Genomic DNA, 15,347 nt, shown 5'->3' on the forward strand with positions numbered 1-15,347 from the left:
CAGGGTCACTATGGGCAGGGGATACCATCACAGGGAATTATTGTGAAGGTGGAGGCCACTGGGTGATATGAGGACATCAAGAGAGCACAGGGTCACTCTAAGGTCAAATTCCCACACATGGGCAGCCCGGCCCTGTTGATTCAGCCCTCTGGGGATGGGGGGTGGTCCCCTAAGAGCAGGGGCTTCTTACCGGCTCACCAGGGATTCCTGCTGCACCAGGCTCTCCCTGTGGAAAACAGAGGAGGAGAGCCCTTCAATGTGACTGTCCCCCTGCTAGCCTATCTGCTGTATGTGTAGCCACCTGGTTACTCAGTGGCCAAGGGCCAGGCTACACACAGATCCTGTGTGAACACACATGTGGCCAACAGCAAAGAAGCCAGAAACCTTCCAACACTCAGAACACCTAGAAACAGGTGTGCATGATGGGTGGCTCTGGGCCTGTGCCTGGGGCGGGGCTTGCCTTGGGTCCGATGGGTCCACGAGCTCCCATTGACCCAGCTGAGCCCTTGTCACCAGGCTCTCCCTTGATTCCCTGTGGGAGTGACCAGGAGAGGACACAATTAGGACAAGTTGGAAGTTTAGAAGGTAACTGGAACCCACTCCTCAGTGTTGCTTTCACTGAAGCAGTGTTGTTCCCAGCTGCCCCATCCCTTCCAGCCCATACCATGGCAGGGTGGGACAGACCCCCCTAACATCTCAGGAGCCCTTTTCCTGCCCCTCACAGGCCATAGCCCACAGAACTGTCCTCCTGACTTCACATCAAGAACCCGAGCCCTCCTCCGAGCACCCACCCTTTCTTTTTTTTTTTTTTTTTTTTGTAGAGACAGAGTCTCACTTTATGGCCCTCGGTAGAGTGCCGTGGCATCACACAGCTCACAGCAACCTCCAACTCCTGGGCTTCAGCGATTCTCCTGCCTCAGCCTCCTGAGCAGCTGGGACTACAGGCGCCCACCACAACGCCCAGCTATTTTTTGGTTGCAGTTTGGCTGGGGCCGGGTTTGAACCGGCCACCCTCGGTATATGGGGCCGGCGCCCTACCGACTGAGCCACAGGCACCACCCGCACCCACCCTTTCAACACCCTGTGGAGTCACTACAGCCTATAGATATCCCTTACCCTCTGGCCCCAAGAAAGCCCTTCCTAGCCTCCCCTCCTGCCCTCACAGACCCTCTATGGAACCCCCACATCCTTGGGACTCCATATAGAGTACTCTATCCTCTTCCTATACCTTGTCGCCAGGCATCCCAAGGTCTCCCCGAGGTCCTTTGTCACCATTTATGCCCTGAGGTCCTCGTTCACCCTGGGTCAGGTCAGAAGTTAGAGTTAGGGACTGAAGTTCACCCTCGGGGGGTTTGAGCTCTCAGATGCCCTGGGAAAGCCCACAGAAGCCCTCTAGCACCCAGGAAAGACCAAGTCTGCACATGAACCAGGACCACTCACCACGTCCCCCTTGGCACCCCTTGGCCCTGGAGGCCCCACAATCATGGCTGAGTCACCCTGAAGGAGTAGGGAAGAGTCAGAGGAGTCAAGAGCACCCTGCTCCCCTGCCCTGGCCCTCCCCCATGCCCACACTCACCTTGTCACCCTTTAGCCCTGTGGCTCCAGCATCACCCTATTGAATAGAAGAGTGTGAGTCCCGCCCAAACCTGGGAGTCCCTAGTCCTGAATCCCCACCCTCACTCATGTGGGGGCCTTGTCCTCATATTCTTACCTTCTCCCCGCGATCCCCACGGCTGCCAGGGGGCCCCTGTGTGAGAGAAGATGACTATGAGCTATGGGAATTTGCAGGCGGTAGAGGATGAGGGGGATCCAGAGGAATGAGGAAACAGAGAGGACCAGACAAGGAGGATAGCAGGACCAGGGAGCTGGGGAGGACTGTGGAATGTTCAATGGCACAGAGGGCACAGGCAGGGGAATGAAGTCACACTGCTGGTACTTTCCCCAATGGGACCCACCATGAGTCCTCGGGGTCCCTCCTGGCCAGGGCGGCCATCTTCACCCTGGATGGGGACATTAGGTTCATTGACTCAGAAACAAAAGCCATGATGAAGGCTACCAGGGATCATTGGCAGTGGATCCTGGCTGTGGAGCAGGACATACATACCCGGACACCTGGCTCCCCACGCTCGCCTCGGGGCCCAGGCAGCCCTGCTCCAGGGTCTCCCTGGGGATCCACAAGACACCAGGCATAAGGGAGGTGAATCAGTAGGGGACAGAGGTCATGGGAGGTCAGTGGAGGTTGGAGGAGGGTGAAGCATAGAGCAGAGCCATTAACATTTGTCCCACCTACCTTGTCCCCTTTGAGTCCAGAGGCCCCTGGTGCTCCCTGTGGGTCAGAGAGAGGTGAGAGTCTTGTGGCTGTCAAAGCTCACACACGCCTCCAGCCTTGCAGGTTAGCACAGTCGCCTTTGCCAGTTCTCCCGTCAGATGCTGACACTTGAGCAACAGACACATGGGGCATTGGGCTTCTACTCACCACTGACCCTGGTGATCCAGGTGGCCCCAAAGGGCCTGGGGCTCCTTCTCTCCCTGGGGGACCTGTGAGACCCTACCAGAAAAAAGGGCAAGAGAGGCAGAGAGAGACATTGGGATCCTCTTTCCTCTGCCCCCCCAGAGGCAGAAGCCCTCAAGGCAGGGCCTCCTCCTCCTCACCCACTACCAGATTCAGAGGTCTTAAAGTCACCAAGTCCCCACATGCTGCTCCCAGCTCCCTCACCCGCTCTCCGCTAGGGCCCGACTGGCCTGTCTCTCCTCGAGGGCCTGGCTGACCAGGAAACCCAACAATACCAGGAGCACCCAGGGCTCCAGGGGGGCCCATGTCTCCCTGAAATAAAGATAACAAGGGAGGAGTGGTCACTGTGGGACCTCCCTCAGAACTAGCCCCACAATTCCCTCTTTTTCCCACCTCCAGCGGCCTTTGCGCCCACTGCCCCTGCCATTGGTGAGAGGGCACTGACTTACCTTAATACCCGGAGAACCAGTTGGCCCTGGGGGGCCCAGGACCCCAATTCCTGGGTCACCCTTTGAGGAAAAGAGGGGTCAGATCAAGCTCAGGGAGTCTCAGGACCATGACCCCTGGCAGGGGCCCTTCAGGGGACATGTACCTTTTGACCTTTGAGACCTGGAGCCCCTTTCTGACCCTGAAAAAATAAACAGTATTTGAGAAGGTAGGAAGGCAAGCACAGAGCTCAGACATGGCCAAAAAATATTCCCAGAGGAGCTCAGATGCGACACGAACACAGGCAAATCCAGGCATGTGACCTGAGAATTGATTTACAGGAGCTTAGACAGGACAGTGGACTGACTCTTAAGGGCAAAGACACAGGGAAGCTCAGATGTGACCACAGATTGGTGGGAGCTCAGGCATGACCACAGGCACATGGAACTCATACTCGAGCACAGACACATGGGAGCTCAGATGGGAACTCCAATGTGTTCATTCCCACGCTCAGACAGGCGTGGGTGGAAGAAAGGAAAATTGTAAACATATGACCAAAGAGAGGCCTACAAGAACTCAGATGTGTCCTGAGACCTGTCCCAGATCAGATAGGAGCACACATGTGTATGTTTAGACGTGGCAAGTAGCAGAAGGATGAGGATAGGCACACAGAAGCTGGGGGTGGGGGCACCCAAGCCCTGGGAGTATGGAAGCCAAGAGTGTGTGTCCCTATGTGCTCTAAGAACACTGGGACATGCAGCCAGACTCAGGGGTTCTGACATGCAAACAAGCCCAAGAATGGTCCCTTATGTCCACAATCACACTTCTGCAACCAGGCTTGCACTTGCCCAGACCTCAGACTCACATCTTCCCCAGGGTCTCCAGGCTCCCCTGCACGGCCAGCTTCCCCCTGCACAGAATGGGTAGTGAGGGGTCCAGCCACCCAGCCTCATCCCTCTCTGCCCAGAGCTCAGGCTCATGCCAGTCCCACCTCACCTTCTCTCCCCGTGGCCCTGGCAGTCCTCGGTCACCTTTGGCTCCCTGCAGAGACAAAGGTCAGGAGGCAACAGAGGCATTAGCCACAGAGTAATGAGACTCCAGGAGGGAAGCATGAGACCAGGGGTCAAATGTGGGGCATATTATGGAAGTTGAGGGTCATAGGGATGGGTAAACCATGGATCAGAGATCCCTTGCTGTCAGAAGTTCCTCACTCACCGGCTCACCCAATAGGTCTCCAGCCAGGCCTCCAGGGGCTCCCTAAGGAGGGGCAGGTCAGTACAGTTCCTTGGCCCCTATCACCTGGCCACTCCTCCCTGGCCTCCCACACACTCACCTTCTCTCCCTTTGCTCCAGGGGGCCCAACCACCACCTGCAGGAAATGCCCAATGAGGTGCCAGCCTCTGCCTTCTCCCCCTCCCTCCCTCCATCCCAATAGCATTGGGATGCGGGTGTGGGGTGAGGGAGAGAGGATGATGCAAGAAATGGAGGTCAGGGTCAAAGATCACCTGTCCAGGGGGGCCCATGGGTCCGGGTTCTCCTTTAGGTCCAACAGGGCCAGGGAGGCCTGGTGACCCCTATGGCAGAGCAGCATGAGAAGCTCAGTGCCTCTCCACCACCCCACCCTGCCGCCCACTCCTCACATTCCGGGTACACAGCTGGGCACTGGGCCCCACAGCAGGCCCTCAGCAAGTTCTCCCCAGAACACATACTGGCACACCAGGAACTCCTCTGTCTCCATCTTTTCCACTGGCACCATCACGACCTGGGGCTCCTGGCTTTCCCGTCTCCCCCTGAGAGGGAGGTGCTCTGTCAGGGGCCTGACGCTGACCCCTGACCTCTGGACCCAGCCCATGACCCCCAAGACTCACCACTTGTCCAGGCAAACCTGGCGGCCCCTGAGGACCCTGAGGGAAAATAAGTCAGATGTGAGGGTAACACAGGGCAAGAGACAAAGGAGGACATGGGGGAAAAGGGGACTTGAGGAGTAGGAACCCGGTGTCCCTGCAGGGGCCACGGGAACGCACTCACCACAAGACCTGGAGGGCCAGAGGGCCCAGGAAGTCCCACAGCCCCAGTAGGTCCAGGCAGGCCCTGGGAGAAGAAAAAGTTCAGGGCAGGCCAGGTGCTGTGGCTCACGCCTATAATCCTAGCACTCTGGGAGGCCTAGGTGGGTGGGTTGCCTACTCTCAGAAGTTCCAGACCAGCCTGAGCAAAGTGAGACCCCACATCTACTAAAAATAAAAAATCTAGCTAGGTGCTGTAGTGGGTGGCTGTAGTCCCAGCTACTCAGGAAGCTGAGACAAGAGGATGGCTTGAGCCCAAGGGTTTGAGGTTGCTGTGAGCTATGATGCCAGGGCATTCTACCCAGGGTGACTGAGTGAGATTTTGTCTCAAAAAAAAAAAAAAGAAAAGAAAAGAAAAAGTTCAGGGCAGTGCCAACCCTGCCCATCTCCCTATGACTCCAACCCATGAGCTGGCCACTCACCCGTCCTGGGGGTCCTGTCTCTCCAGGCTCTCCCTGCAAATGATTCAGAAACTACATGAGCAGAGACCCTGTGGACAGCTCTCCCAATGCTCAGCCTCATGGCAGGGAATGACAATCAGGAGGTTGGCCAATGTTACCCTGAGTATGGACATGGTTCCTTCTCCCATCCACATACCCCCACACACCACCTGTACTCACCTTCAGGCCAGAGGGTCCCTGCGGTCCGGCAGGCCCAGCAAGACCCTAGAGAAAAGTGACCAGGGTCAGGGATTGGGGTCAATGTTATCTGCCAGGGCTTAGTGTATTAACATACATAAGGCCTAGCTGGTTCATCAGCAGGGACCAATGCCTGTCCCATCCCTCGTGGACCCCCACCAGACAGTGTTCTCTGTGACTCACCGGGGCACCAGGTGGTCCAGGGTCTCCGTGGCCTCCCTATTAGGGAGGGAAACACTCTCATGAGGGAGAATCAGCCCCACCCCACCAGGGAAACTGAAGCAGTACTGCTCACTGCGGCAAGGCACAGGGTATAGGCAGGACAGGTGAGGGTTCTTGGTACTCACCGCTGGGCCAGGGGACCCCCTTGGACCCTGCAGACCCTGAATAGAGAAGATGCTATGACCCTCAATCTGGGCTTGTTCCCACCCTCTGGGGGCTTTGGCCTTGGGGTCCCATTTCCATGCTCCAGCCCTCCCAGGCACAGAGCTTATGTATCCATGGTCTGCCCCTCATGGACTGCACAAATGGGCCTGCACACACACACACACACACACACACAGAGCTGAGGTCCACAGCGTGGGCCAGGCCACTCCTGCCACCACTCACCGGCTTCCCTTCAGGACCAGCTATGCCACGTTCTCCTGGTAAACCCTGAAGAGAACAAGTTTAAGGCAACACTGCCCTTGCTTCTCCTCCACCATCCCCATAGAAAGTCAGAGGCAGGACCCAGACAGTGCCAGGCAGTGCAAACTCCAGCCCCGCACATAGGATAACAGGTGAAAAAGCCACATTCTTGCACTTATGTGGCAAGAACTCACCGGGATACCATTGAGACCCCTCTGTCCAGGCTCTCCCCTCTCTCCTTTGATGCCTGGCACACCCTGCAGGCAAAGCATCATGCTTTAGCCCCCACCCCCTGCTATGTGTCCATGCACATATGCACACAGTCCTGGTGTGTCCCCATAAAGGAGGGGGAAATACTAACATATGGTGGGTTTGGAGGCCTCACCCTGTCTCCTTTGGGACCTGGGTCACCGGCGCTGCCTGGCTCCCCCTGTGGGAATGAGACATCAAGTCAGGCCCTAAAGCCAGGCAAGGGCTCCCTAAGTTAATCCCATATACTGACCTTAGCACCCTTGAATCCAGGAGGTCCCTGTTCTCCAGGGAGTCTGGGACCCAGTTCATCCATAGCCACCTACAAGAACAAGGTCACAGGGGAGAGATGTGTCTGTACAGAGGCATGGGAGGGGTCATCACAGATCACAGGGTCACAGAGGTTTATAAGGTCAGAAATACTACATGGGATTTCAGGGGACCAAGCTAAGGCTAACTTACTGGTCACCTGTCACAGGCCCAGGGCAGGGCTGGGATAATTACCTTGGGACCAGGGGGGCCTGGTGGTCCAGGGAGGCCAGAAGGGCCATCTCTCCCCTGCAGAAAAGAAGAAAATGGGATGGCAGCCCAGTATAGCCTCCTGGCATCCCTGCACCAAGGAGTCCCACTCCAGCCCACCTGTTCTCCGCGTTCTCCTTTCTCTCCTCGTTCTCCCTGAAATGCAAATAGCAAGGTGAGGGCCATGTCCATGGGGCGTCCAGCCCCTCTGGACCCCACACTCCACCCTCCTGGCCAGTCCCCAGTCTCACCTTCTCTCCTGGCCTTCCTGTCTCCCCCGCACTCCCAGCACTGCCTGGGAGCCCAGGAATACCAGGCTTTCCAGGCTCCCCAGCAAGGCCGGGAGGTCCAGGGGGACCCCTCTCCCCTAGGGCCAGGCCAGGTGGGCCCTGAGGGCCAGGGTCTCCACGCTCTCCCTGCAGCCCTCGTTCTCCAGGAAAACCAATGGGGCCCTGGGGGAGCAGAAGAAGAAATGCTGACGACTGCCACCACACCCTCCACAGGGCACATCCCACTGAGAAGCCACCACTTACCTCCTTGCCTGGGGGGCCCCGCTCGCCCTGTTCCCCCTTGAGGCCACGGCGACGATCAGGCAAAGGCAGGAAGCTGCCAGAGCTCTCATCCCAGGTCTCCACGATCTCCCGCAGGGCAGATGTCTAAGGGATAGCAACAGATCAGAGGAATAGGGTCCATCACTGCAACTGCCCACTCCCTGGGCCCTGCAGCCACCACTTGCCCCCATGGGGCCCCAGCTGTCCCCACCTCCAGCTCCTGAACAACCTACCTTAATGCCAATATTTTCCAGCAACCGCTCCACATTCTGGGGACACAAGGCTGGTAAGAGGCTGCCCACGAAGGAAAAGGCCCTGGCTTCTGCCCACATTGCCTCCAGAAAGTGCCTCCATGCCATCTTCCTTAGGCCTCTTGCCCGAAGTACCCTTAGCCCTTAGTTGAAGCCTGGCTGGAGGCTACTGGGAGCCCCTTCCTGGCATGTCCACATTGACCAGGTTCTCTTGAGTAGGGATTACAGGAACCTCAATGGGGCAGGGGCCCAACAGAACCTGTGGAGTCTCATGGCAAGGGGAAGGGATAGAGAGGTCGCTCCTATGGGCATGCAGATAAGAGTCAAGGGCCAGGGCCAGGGTTGGCTCACCGCCACGCTCCCAGGCTCTCCTCTCAGTCCACGCTCTCCAGGGAGGCCCTGGAGAGATCAAGACACAAGCTGCTGGGACTCTGCTTTGAGGCATATGTGTGCATATGTGTTGCTATGGCTATTTGGGCATGTGAAAGAGGTGGTGGCCTCACCTGTTCCCCTTTGGATCCAGTCTCCCCACGGTCACCCTGAGAACAAAGAAGGATCAGATAGGGGAAATGTTCCCCAACCCTGGTCTGCCCCTTACCATACCCCCTACCTAACATATATGCACACTCACCTTGGGGCCTATGCTTCCTGGGACACCAGGAAACCCCTGAGACATGACAGAACACAAAGGGGTCACACCAGGACACAGCACAGAGGTATCCCAGGAGGGTATCCCCTAGAAGCATAATGACCGCAGTTGCACCCAAGTTCTAGAGCCACATTGGACACTCACCTGGCCAGGAGGGCCAATTGGCCCTGGGAGGCCCGGAGGGCCCTGGAGTCCAGGGCTACCAGGAGCTCCACGCTCACCCTTGGGGCCATCATGACCCTGTGGAGGATGTAGCCAATATCAGGATGTGGAGACCCCAGAAAAGAGTGGAGCCATACTCCAGAGGGTCAGGGTCAGGGGTCAGAAGTTGCAGAAAACCCCATCACTCACTTCTCTCCCAGGGGTGCCTGAATCTCCCTTCTCTCCCTAAAGAAGACAAGGATGCTTCAGACACAGCCCCACTCTGAGGCTGGAGCAGACCCCAGGTGAAGGGCTTTACCTTCCTCCCATCTTCTCCAGGGTCCCCAGGTTCTCCCTGCAGGCAGAGAACTCATATCAGCACAAATGTTCACTAGTGTCTGATTGCAAGCACTGTTTTGGCAGATTTCGATGACTATGGCTGTATGTCTGTGCCTGCAGCTCCACAGCTCGGTGCATCTTAGAGTGTGGCCTGTGACTGAGCTGCTGCCTGTCCAAGGATATGCCTGCACAGGCCTGCTCACCTCCTCACATAACGGCACATGACCTCCTATCTCTGGCTCTCTAGACGTAACTCCACATCTCTGCATCTCTGGGTTGGTGAGTGACCACATCCTTGCCATGGGTGTATCCATGTGTGTTTTAGAATGTGCACCTGGAGGTCTGTCTGCACCCCCTGGCACAGGCTGCACATGGGCATGGGCTTACACATGTACACATGGCTTCCCAGTTCCTTAAGAACTGTGTCTTGGCATCTGTCTGCAAATCTTATGTGTATCTCATCTCAGTGTGTATGGCCACATATATGTAGATGACTGTGGATAAAAGGCATGTGTCAGCGTGTGCCAGCATGTTTCTCACATCAGAGCCATGGATGTGTGTCTCACCATGTCTCAACACAGGTCCACATGCACCTTTTTTTATTTTATTTTTTGAGACTTCAAGAGTTTCACTTTGTCACCCTGGGGAGAGTGCCATGGCGTCATAGCTCACAACAACCTTAAACTCCTAGGCTCAAGTGATCATCTTGCCTTAGCCTCCTAAGCAGCTGGGACTACAGGTGCCTGCCACAACACCTGGCTATTTTTTAGAGACAGGGTCCTACTCTTGCTCGGGCTGGTCTTGAACTTGTGAGCTCAAGCAATCCATCCGCCTTAGGCTCCCAGAGTGCTAGGATTACAGGTGTGAGCCACTGCACCCAGCCTCTAGGTCCATGTCTTAGCACATACCTGGGTGTGGGTAGAAGTATCTGGGAGTCAATATGTCTTCACGTGCCCTGCATGAGGCTTCCTGCCTCTTGACCTATGCCCACGCCTCTTTGCCTATGCCTATGGCTCTTTGCCTGTGTCTATGGCTGCAGGTTATCTCAGCAGATGTTACCCTGTCTAGGCAGAAGCTGGCCCATCCACCTAATTCCCTATGTCTGCAAGGTTGTCTGTGTATGTACACAGAACTGTCACTATGTTTCAGGACATACCTGTATATCTGATAGAGGGGTAGGTATGCAGGTGTTGGCACATGTCTACATTTGTCTACATGTGTGCTTCACGTGTTATTTGCATATCTGGGCTATGTGTGTGTGCTGGCATTTCTCAGCACATTTTGCTGTGTCTGCCCTGGACATACTCACATTTTTCCCATTCAGGCCAGGTTTGCCATCCTCGCCTGGCTTTCCCTGTGGGAACACATCACTGGTCAGATGTCAGGGCTGGGGTGAGGGAAATAAGGAGGCAAAATGGTAGCATGAAAGCCTGGACTCACCAAAGCTCCAGGGAGACCAGGGGGACCAGGAGGGCCATGTTCTCCTCGGAGGCCTGGAAGCCCCTGGAAAAAATCTTTGCTAAGATTGAGAGGACCTCTGAGATATCTCTTGGGGCACACCCCATGGACTGTGGGGTGGGGGGCTCACTAAGATCCCCTCCAGTGTAGAGACCTCAGGATCAGGATCCCTTTGGCTAGGGGGCCCTACTATGACTTTCAAGGGTAGAACCCCCAGAACTTAGAGAGCTATTAAGACTCCCAGGCAAGGAAGGTCAGAAAGGGGGACTTTACTAAAACCTGTCTGCCAGGGACTAAGACCCTTTCTCAAACACAAGGCTAAACCAGCTCCCCTTATTCTCACTGATGCTGTGAGGACCTTCTTACGCTGGACCCCTGAGCTGCCCTCAACCCCAACAACCCCATTACTTACGTCTCTCCCTGGGTCCCCAGCTTTGCCTGCAGCACCCTAAGGAGAGACTCAAAGTCAGTTCCTTGTCGTCACAAGGTCAGGAGCACTGCCCACTGACAGGGCCACTAGTTCCTATGAACCCAAGACCGTGTATGTGCTGGCATGCCTCTGAGGCAGGGTTCTGGGAGAAGACACAGATCACACACCTGGCCCCAGAGCTTGTCAAGGCCAAGACCATCCAGAGGAGGCTCGGGTTGAGGGCCCTCATGTGAAGGGAAAAGGGAAGGGGATGACCAGATAGTGATTACCACAACTCACATTCAGCCCAGGGAGGCCAGTAGGGCCTGGTTTTCCATCCAGCCCACTCCGGCCATCCAGCCCAGGGGGGCCCCGGTCACCCTGAGGAAACAGAGTGGTAAGAGGTCTCAAAGGTAGGGATGGATCTGCAAGCCCAGGCTCATGTCTGGCAAAATCTCCACCCCCATCTCACCTTTTCTCCAGCTGGACCTCGGACACCTGGGTCCCCCTGGAAGGAACAGGGTTAGGTAAGAGTTGAGGGTAAGGCAGGACTTATGCTCATGGAGCAAAATGCAACACTCACCTGTTGGCCTGGGGGCCCCCGAAGCCCATCATTGCCCTGAGGATAGGGGAAGAAGAGATCAGAGCAGGCTTTCCTAGGCCCAGACCCCCTTACACACACAGGACCACACTCACCCTCTCCCCAGGGGCTCCAGGGGGGCCAGGGTCACCCTTGGGTCCTCGAGGACCCTCCTGTCCGCGTTCCCCAGGCTTTCCCTATGACAGAGAAAAGCTTGCTAAGGGAATAGCCCTTGAGGCAAGGCATGCCTGAGGCAGACCCTGTTGTAAGTGGCACTGGGATCTTTTCCTAGACTCCACCCACAGACCCCAATACCTTCTCTCTGGCTCCAAGTCCTGTGTCTACCTGTCAGAGGAATGACTGGTGAGAAAAGTGGTTCAATGAAGGGAAGCGGAGGACGTGGGGGAGTCAGGGTCAGTAAGGGGCCATAGAGATCAAAGGGCAAAGGGGCATCAGAAGGGCAGTGGGGGAAGTGGGAGTCAGTGGAAGGAATGAGGGGACGTGGTATGACCGAATGGGGCAGACAAGGGAGACAACAAAGGCCTAGACCCAGCTCAACACTTACCAGCCGTCCAGGGGGTCCCGGGGGGCCCTAGGAAAGGAAATAACTATAGCTAACAGGTTCCAGGAGATGGCTCAGGTTTGGTCCAGGCTCAACACTTCCCCAAATTCCCTGTAGCACCCCAATGCCAACCCCCAGAAGAGAGGCCAGATGTCAGGGTAACCATTAGTGTTCCCCACTTGTCCTTTGGGCCCCTTGTGTGGATACTGACCACAGTACTGGCAGCAGCACCAGGGGAATCTCTGCCCTTCTGAGCCCAGAGCACCAGCACTACTTACCGGCTCCCCCCGGTCACCCTTGGGTCCAGAGGGTCCAGGGCTTCCCTGTGGAAAGCTAGGGGTCAGGGTCATTCAAGGTAGACAGGAGTGTAAGGAAGCTTTGGGGGCACCATAAGGACTCATGGGGATCCTGGTGGCCTTTGGTTGTGAAGTGAGGACTCAAAGAGTTTAGCACTGCAGGGCTGGGGTGGCAGGATCAGAGCTGGGAAGTGTATGGTTGGGGGGCTGAGGCTGGGGTCATGGATGAGGGGTCGAAGGTTGGGACTCACATTTCGTCCATCCTCTCCAGGATCTCCCTGGTCTCCTTTCTCACCTATAGGCCCCCGAGCACCTGGTGGCCCCTGAGAAAAGCAACTGGTCTAAGACAGATCCTCTCAGCTCTTTGGAGTTTCCCTCATGGCCTTCTACACTGCCCCTGGATCCCCATCACTCCATATCCATGTCAGAGTTTCCCTCACCACTTTTCTCCCTCAGAGTTTCCCGTCACCTTTACACCCACTTCCTCTGGGTGCTCCCGCCACCTTTGCATTTCTCCCTGTCAAGACTCACCCGAAGGCCACGCTCACCCGCTTTTCCAGGCAAACCTGGGTCACCCTGGTGTTGAAGAGAAAAGCCACATCGTGCAGATGAGTTAGGATCTAACTAACTCACGGAGTAGGGACAGAAGGGCCTGGGCATCAGCTGTACAGAAGGCGAGGGATGGACTAGATGACCTGGTGGAGCCCCCTGCCCATTGGAATCCCAATTCAAGGGTAAAAGATCAGAAACCAAAAGGGGGAGGAGTCTTACCGGGGGACCCTCGTCACCTTTCTCTCCAACTTCACCCTGTGAGACGTAAGAGTCAGCCCTGGTCCCAAGACCCCCAGTGATGCTGTCAATACCTACTCCTCTACCCGCCATGACCTCCCCAACTCCAGTCTCACATCTCGCCCTCGGGGGCCAACAGGTCCTGAAGGGCCAGGCCGCCCAGGGTCTCCCTTCTCTCCAAGAGGCCCTGAGTCACCCTGTGGAGGAGGCAAGAGTGAGGTGATACAGGACACAATAGGCAACCCTGGAGAAAAAGTGACCCCCAAACACCTAGAGGTTACCCAACATCACAGGTACTCACCGGGGGTCCTGCTCTGCCAGTGAGGCCAATGGGACCCTGCAGGGGGTAGAAGTGAGGCAAGACTTAATTGAGGTCCCGGGAACAACCTTATCTCCCTCTGTCACATTTCCCAAATTCCCTAAATTTATTTACCCGGTCCCCAGGGTCTCCCTTGGGGCCAGGATCTCCAGGAAGAACCAGCCCAGGTGGGCCCTGTGTATAAAAGAATAAGAAATCAGGATGGTACAACCATCACCTGCCCCACCCCCAAAATAACCCACCCCCGGCTTCACTCACCTGATCCCCTTTGATTCCAGGAGCTCCTCTTGGCCCAATGGGCCCCACATCTCCCTGGAGGTGAAGAAGACCATCGGTGCCAGTCCCAGGCTCTAGTTACCCCCATAACCCACCAATCATGCCACAACTCACACATCCCAGACACATATCCTACAACCTTGACCTCAACCCTATAACAATCTCCTTTCACCCACACTGGACTTACCTTCTCTCCTTTGGCTCCAGGACTAGTAGGCCCCTGAAAACAAAGGGATAGATACAGCTTGGCCCTGCCTGGGAATCATAAGACCAAAGTCTTTTTTTTTTTTTTTTTTTGAGACAGAGTCTTATTTGGTTGCCCTCAGTAGAGTGCCATGGCATTATAGCTCACAGCAACCTCAAACTCTTGGGCTCAAACAATTCTCTTGCCTCAGCCTCTCAAGTGTCTGGGACTACAGGTGCCTACCACAACGCTCGGCTATTTTTTAGACACAGAGTCTCACTCTTTCTTGAGTTGGTCTCTAACCCATGAGCTTAGGTGATCCACCCGCCTCAGCCTCCCAGAGTGCTAGGATTACAGGTATGAGCCACCGCACCTGGCCAGGACTAAAGTCTTAATTGGGATGGGAGCTATATAGAAGCATAAGTCACAGAGCTCAGTCTCTGCCAAGAGGTCATAGTCACCACTAAGAGCAGGTAGGGATTATACAAAATGGGCTGACACAAAGAACTCATGACCTCTACTCTGGTCATGGGGTCACAGGATCCCAGTCAGGAGTTTGGAGGTGGTGTGTGGCATAAGGAGAGTCACAGAGCTTTCTGAGCCTGCCCAGGGACCCAGGTTTGTACAATCTAGCAGAGAACAGTGGTTTACTGATGGGCTGCTGCTCAAGGGCTGTTCGAGGCTCAGACTCCAGCCTCTCTTCACTCACCTCCACTGCAGGGTCCCCTGGGCGACCAGGCTCCCCCTGTGAAGAAAGGAGGGCTCATAGACTCCTCTAGAAACCCAAGGTCCCAGGGTCCCATTTACCACATCACTGGTACCCCAGCCCATACCCACCTTCTCTCCTCGGCGGCCAGCGGGTCCTGGTGGACCCTGTATGTGGAGAAAGTATGAGCCCACAAAGGGAAGGGAAGAGGAGGGACACATGAAAGAAAGTACCACTCTGGTCCCACCACAGTCACAGACTCACTTCAGGACCCTTGGCTCCAGGATGTCCAGCAACCCCAGGAAATCCCTGGGGAAAATGAATGCAAGCGCTGCTCCAGGTGTGCGGGTGGGGAGGGGAACAAAGGCTAGAGGTGGGGGTGGAGGCTGGAGATGGGGCATGAAGGATTGGGATTTAGGTCAGCAGGGGTCAAACTCAGCAGGAGGACAGAGACCAGGTCAGTTTAGCAGGGTCAGAAGGTTAAAAGCTGGCTGGCTGGGGTTGAGGGCTACAGCCTATATCAGCAGGGCTTAGAAGTCATGAGGGAGAGTATGGGGGGGCAGTGGGGGCCAAAGACTAGAAGCCAGAACCAGGAGGGGCATGGAGCCCAGGTCAGCTGGCACAGGTGGTCAATGGGCTTACCTGGGGTCCCACTGGGCCAGGGGGTCCACGTTCACCCTGATGGAACAGAAAAGGTCAAAACTGAGTCTGGTTCCAGTTTCTCTGGGGCCCAGAGAGCACTCTAGGCTGTACTTACCTGCTCTCCAGTCTTACCCGGGACCCCTGTCAGTCCCTGGTCACCC

General features: G+C 56.0%; 1 protein-coding gene across 1 annotated transcript in view; it reads right to left on the minus strand.

Moving 5' to 3' along the window:
- Nucleotides 1-15,347, minus strand: part of COL7A1 (collagen type VII alpha 1 chain) — a 33,214-nt gene that overhangs the window by 4,296 nt on the left and 13,571 nt on the right. The window contains exons 43-105 of the mRNA XM_053599057.1: nucleotides 15,302-15,346; nucleotides 15,187-15,222; nucleotides 14,809-14,853; nucleotides 14,676-14,711; nucleotides 14,548-14,583; nucleotides 13,842-13,874; nucleotides 13,637-13,690; nucleotides 13,493-13,552; nucleotides 13,361-13,396; nucleotides 13,176-13,256; nucleotides 13,042-13,077; nucleotides 12,802-12,846; nucleotides 12,522-12,593; nucleotides 12,253-12,297; nucleotides 11,978-12,004; nucleotides 11,728-11,757; nucleotides 11,529-11,609; nucleotides 11,416-11,451; nucleotides 11,305-11,340; nucleotides 11,133-11,213; nucleotides 10,836-10,871; nucleotides 10,406-10,468; nucleotides 10,275-10,319; nucleotides 8,946-8,981; nucleotides 8,837-8,872; nucleotides 8,630-8,725; nucleotides 8,468-8,503; nucleotides 8,340-8,375; nucleotides 8,188-8,235; nucleotides 7,819-7,854; nucleotides 7,568-7,690; nucleotides 7,286-7,486; nucleotides 7,155-7,190; nucleotides 7,020-7,073; nucleotides 6,769-6,837; nucleotides 6,652-6,696; nucleotides 6,461-6,523; nucleotides 6,249-6,293; nucleotides 5,987-6,022; nucleotides 5,823-5,858; nucleotides 5,622-5,666; nucleotides 5,424-5,456; nucleotides 4,967-5,029; nucleotides 4,807-4,842; nucleotides 4,648-4,728; nucleotides 4,444-4,512; nucleotides 4,272-4,307; nucleotides 4,154-4,195; nucleotides 3,935-3,979; nucleotides 3,804-3,848; nucleotides 3,105-3,140; nucleotides 2,962-3,021; nucleotides 2,717-2,824; nucleotides 2,477-2,548; nucleotides 2,291-2,326; nucleotides 2,105-2,164; nucleotides 1,956-2,000; nucleotides 1,712-1,747; nucleotides 1,577-1,612; nucleotides 1,441-1,497; nucleotides 1,229-1,300; nucleotides 461-532; nucleotides 191-226 (exon numbers count right to left, since the gene is read on the minus strand). Of these exons, the coding sequence (XP_053455032.1) occupies nucleotides 191-226; nucleotides 461-532; nucleotides 1,229-1,300; nucleotides 1,441-1,497; nucleotides 1,577-1,612; nucleotides 1,712-1,747; nucleotides 1,956-2,000; nucleotides 2,105-2,164; nucleotides 2,291-2,326; nucleotides 2,477-2,548; nucleotides 2,717-2,824; nucleotides 2,962-3,021; nucleotides 3,105-3,140; nucleotides 3,804-3,848; nucleotides 3,935-3,979; nucleotides 4,154-4,195; nucleotides 4,272-4,307; nucleotides 4,444-4,512; nucleotides 4,648-4,728; nucleotides 4,807-4,842; nucleotides 4,967-5,029; nucleotides 5,424-5,456; nucleotides 5,622-5,666; nucleotides 5,823-5,858; nucleotides 5,987-6,022; nucleotides 6,249-6,293; nucleotides 6,461-6,523; nucleotides 6,652-6,696; nucleotides 6,769-6,837; nucleotides 7,020-7,073; nucleotides 7,155-7,190; nucleotides 7,286-7,486; nucleotides 7,568-7,690; nucleotides 7,819-7,854; nucleotides 8,188-8,235; nucleotides 8,340-8,375; nucleotides 8,468-8,503; nucleotides 8,630-8,725; nucleotides 8,837-8,872; nucleotides 8,946-8,981; nucleotides 10,275-10,319; nucleotides 10,406-10,468; nucleotides 10,836-10,871; nucleotides 11,133-11,213; nucleotides 11,305-11,340; nucleotides 11,416-11,451; nucleotides 11,529-11,609; nucleotides 11,728-11,757; nucleotides 11,978-12,004; nucleotides 12,253-12,297; nucleotides 12,522-12,593; nucleotides 12,802-12,846; nucleotides 13,042-13,077; nucleotides 13,176-13,256; nucleotides 13,361-13,396; nucleotides 13,493-13,552; nucleotides 13,637-13,690; nucleotides 13,842-13,874; nucleotides 14,548-14,583; nucleotides 14,676-14,711; nucleotides 14,809-14,853; nucleotides 15,187-15,222; nucleotides 15,302-15,346 (3,348 nt within the window). The remainder of the gene's footprint in view (nucleotides 1-190; nucleotides 227-460; nucleotides 533-1,228; nucleotides 1,301-1,440; nucleotides 1,498-1,576; nucleotides 1,613-1,711; nucleotides 1,748-1,955; nucleotides 2,001-2,104; nucleotides 2,165-2,290; nucleotides 2,327-2,476; nucleotides 2,549-2,716; nucleotides 2,825-2,961; nucleotides 3,022-3,104; nucleotides 3,141-3,803; nucleotides 3,849-3,934; nucleotides 3,980-4,153; nucleotides 4,196-4,271; nucleotides 4,308-4,443; nucleotides 4,513-4,647; nucleotides 4,729-4,806; nucleotides 4,843-4,966; nucleotides 5,030-5,423; nucleotides 5,457-5,621; nucleotides 5,667-5,822; nucleotides 5,859-5,986; nucleotides 6,023-6,248; nucleotides 6,294-6,460; nucleotides 6,524-6,651; nucleotides 6,697-6,768; nucleotides 6,838-7,019; nucleotides 7,074-7,154; nucleotides 7,191-7,285; nucleotides 7,487-7,567; nucleotides 7,691-7,818; nucleotides 7,855-8,187; nucleotides 8,236-8,339; nucleotides 8,376-8,467; nucleotides 8,504-8,629; nucleotides 8,726-8,836; nucleotides 8,873-8,945; nucleotides 8,982-10,274; nucleotides 10,320-10,405; nucleotides 10,469-10,835; nucleotides 10,872-11,132; nucleotides 11,214-11,304; nucleotides 11,341-11,415; nucleotides 11,452-11,528; nucleotides 11,610-11,727; nucleotides 11,758-11,977; nucleotides 12,005-12,252; nucleotides 12,298-12,521; nucleotides 12,594-12,801; nucleotides 12,847-13,041; nucleotides 13,078-13,175; nucleotides 13,257-13,360; nucleotides 13,397-13,492; nucleotides 13,553-13,636; nucleotides 13,691-13,841; nucleotides 13,875-14,547; nucleotides 14,584-14,675; nucleotides 14,712-14,808; nucleotides 14,854-15,186; nucleotides 15,223-15,301; nucleotide 15,347) is intronic.

This window comes from Nycticebus coucang, chromosome 8 (assembly GCF_027406575.1).
Source record: "Nycticebus coucang isolate mNycCou1 chromosome 8, mNycCou1.pri, whole genome shotgun sequence".
Taxonomy (NCBI): Eukaryota; Metazoa; Chordata; class Mammalia; order Primates; family Lorisidae; genus Nycticebus; species Nycticebus coucang.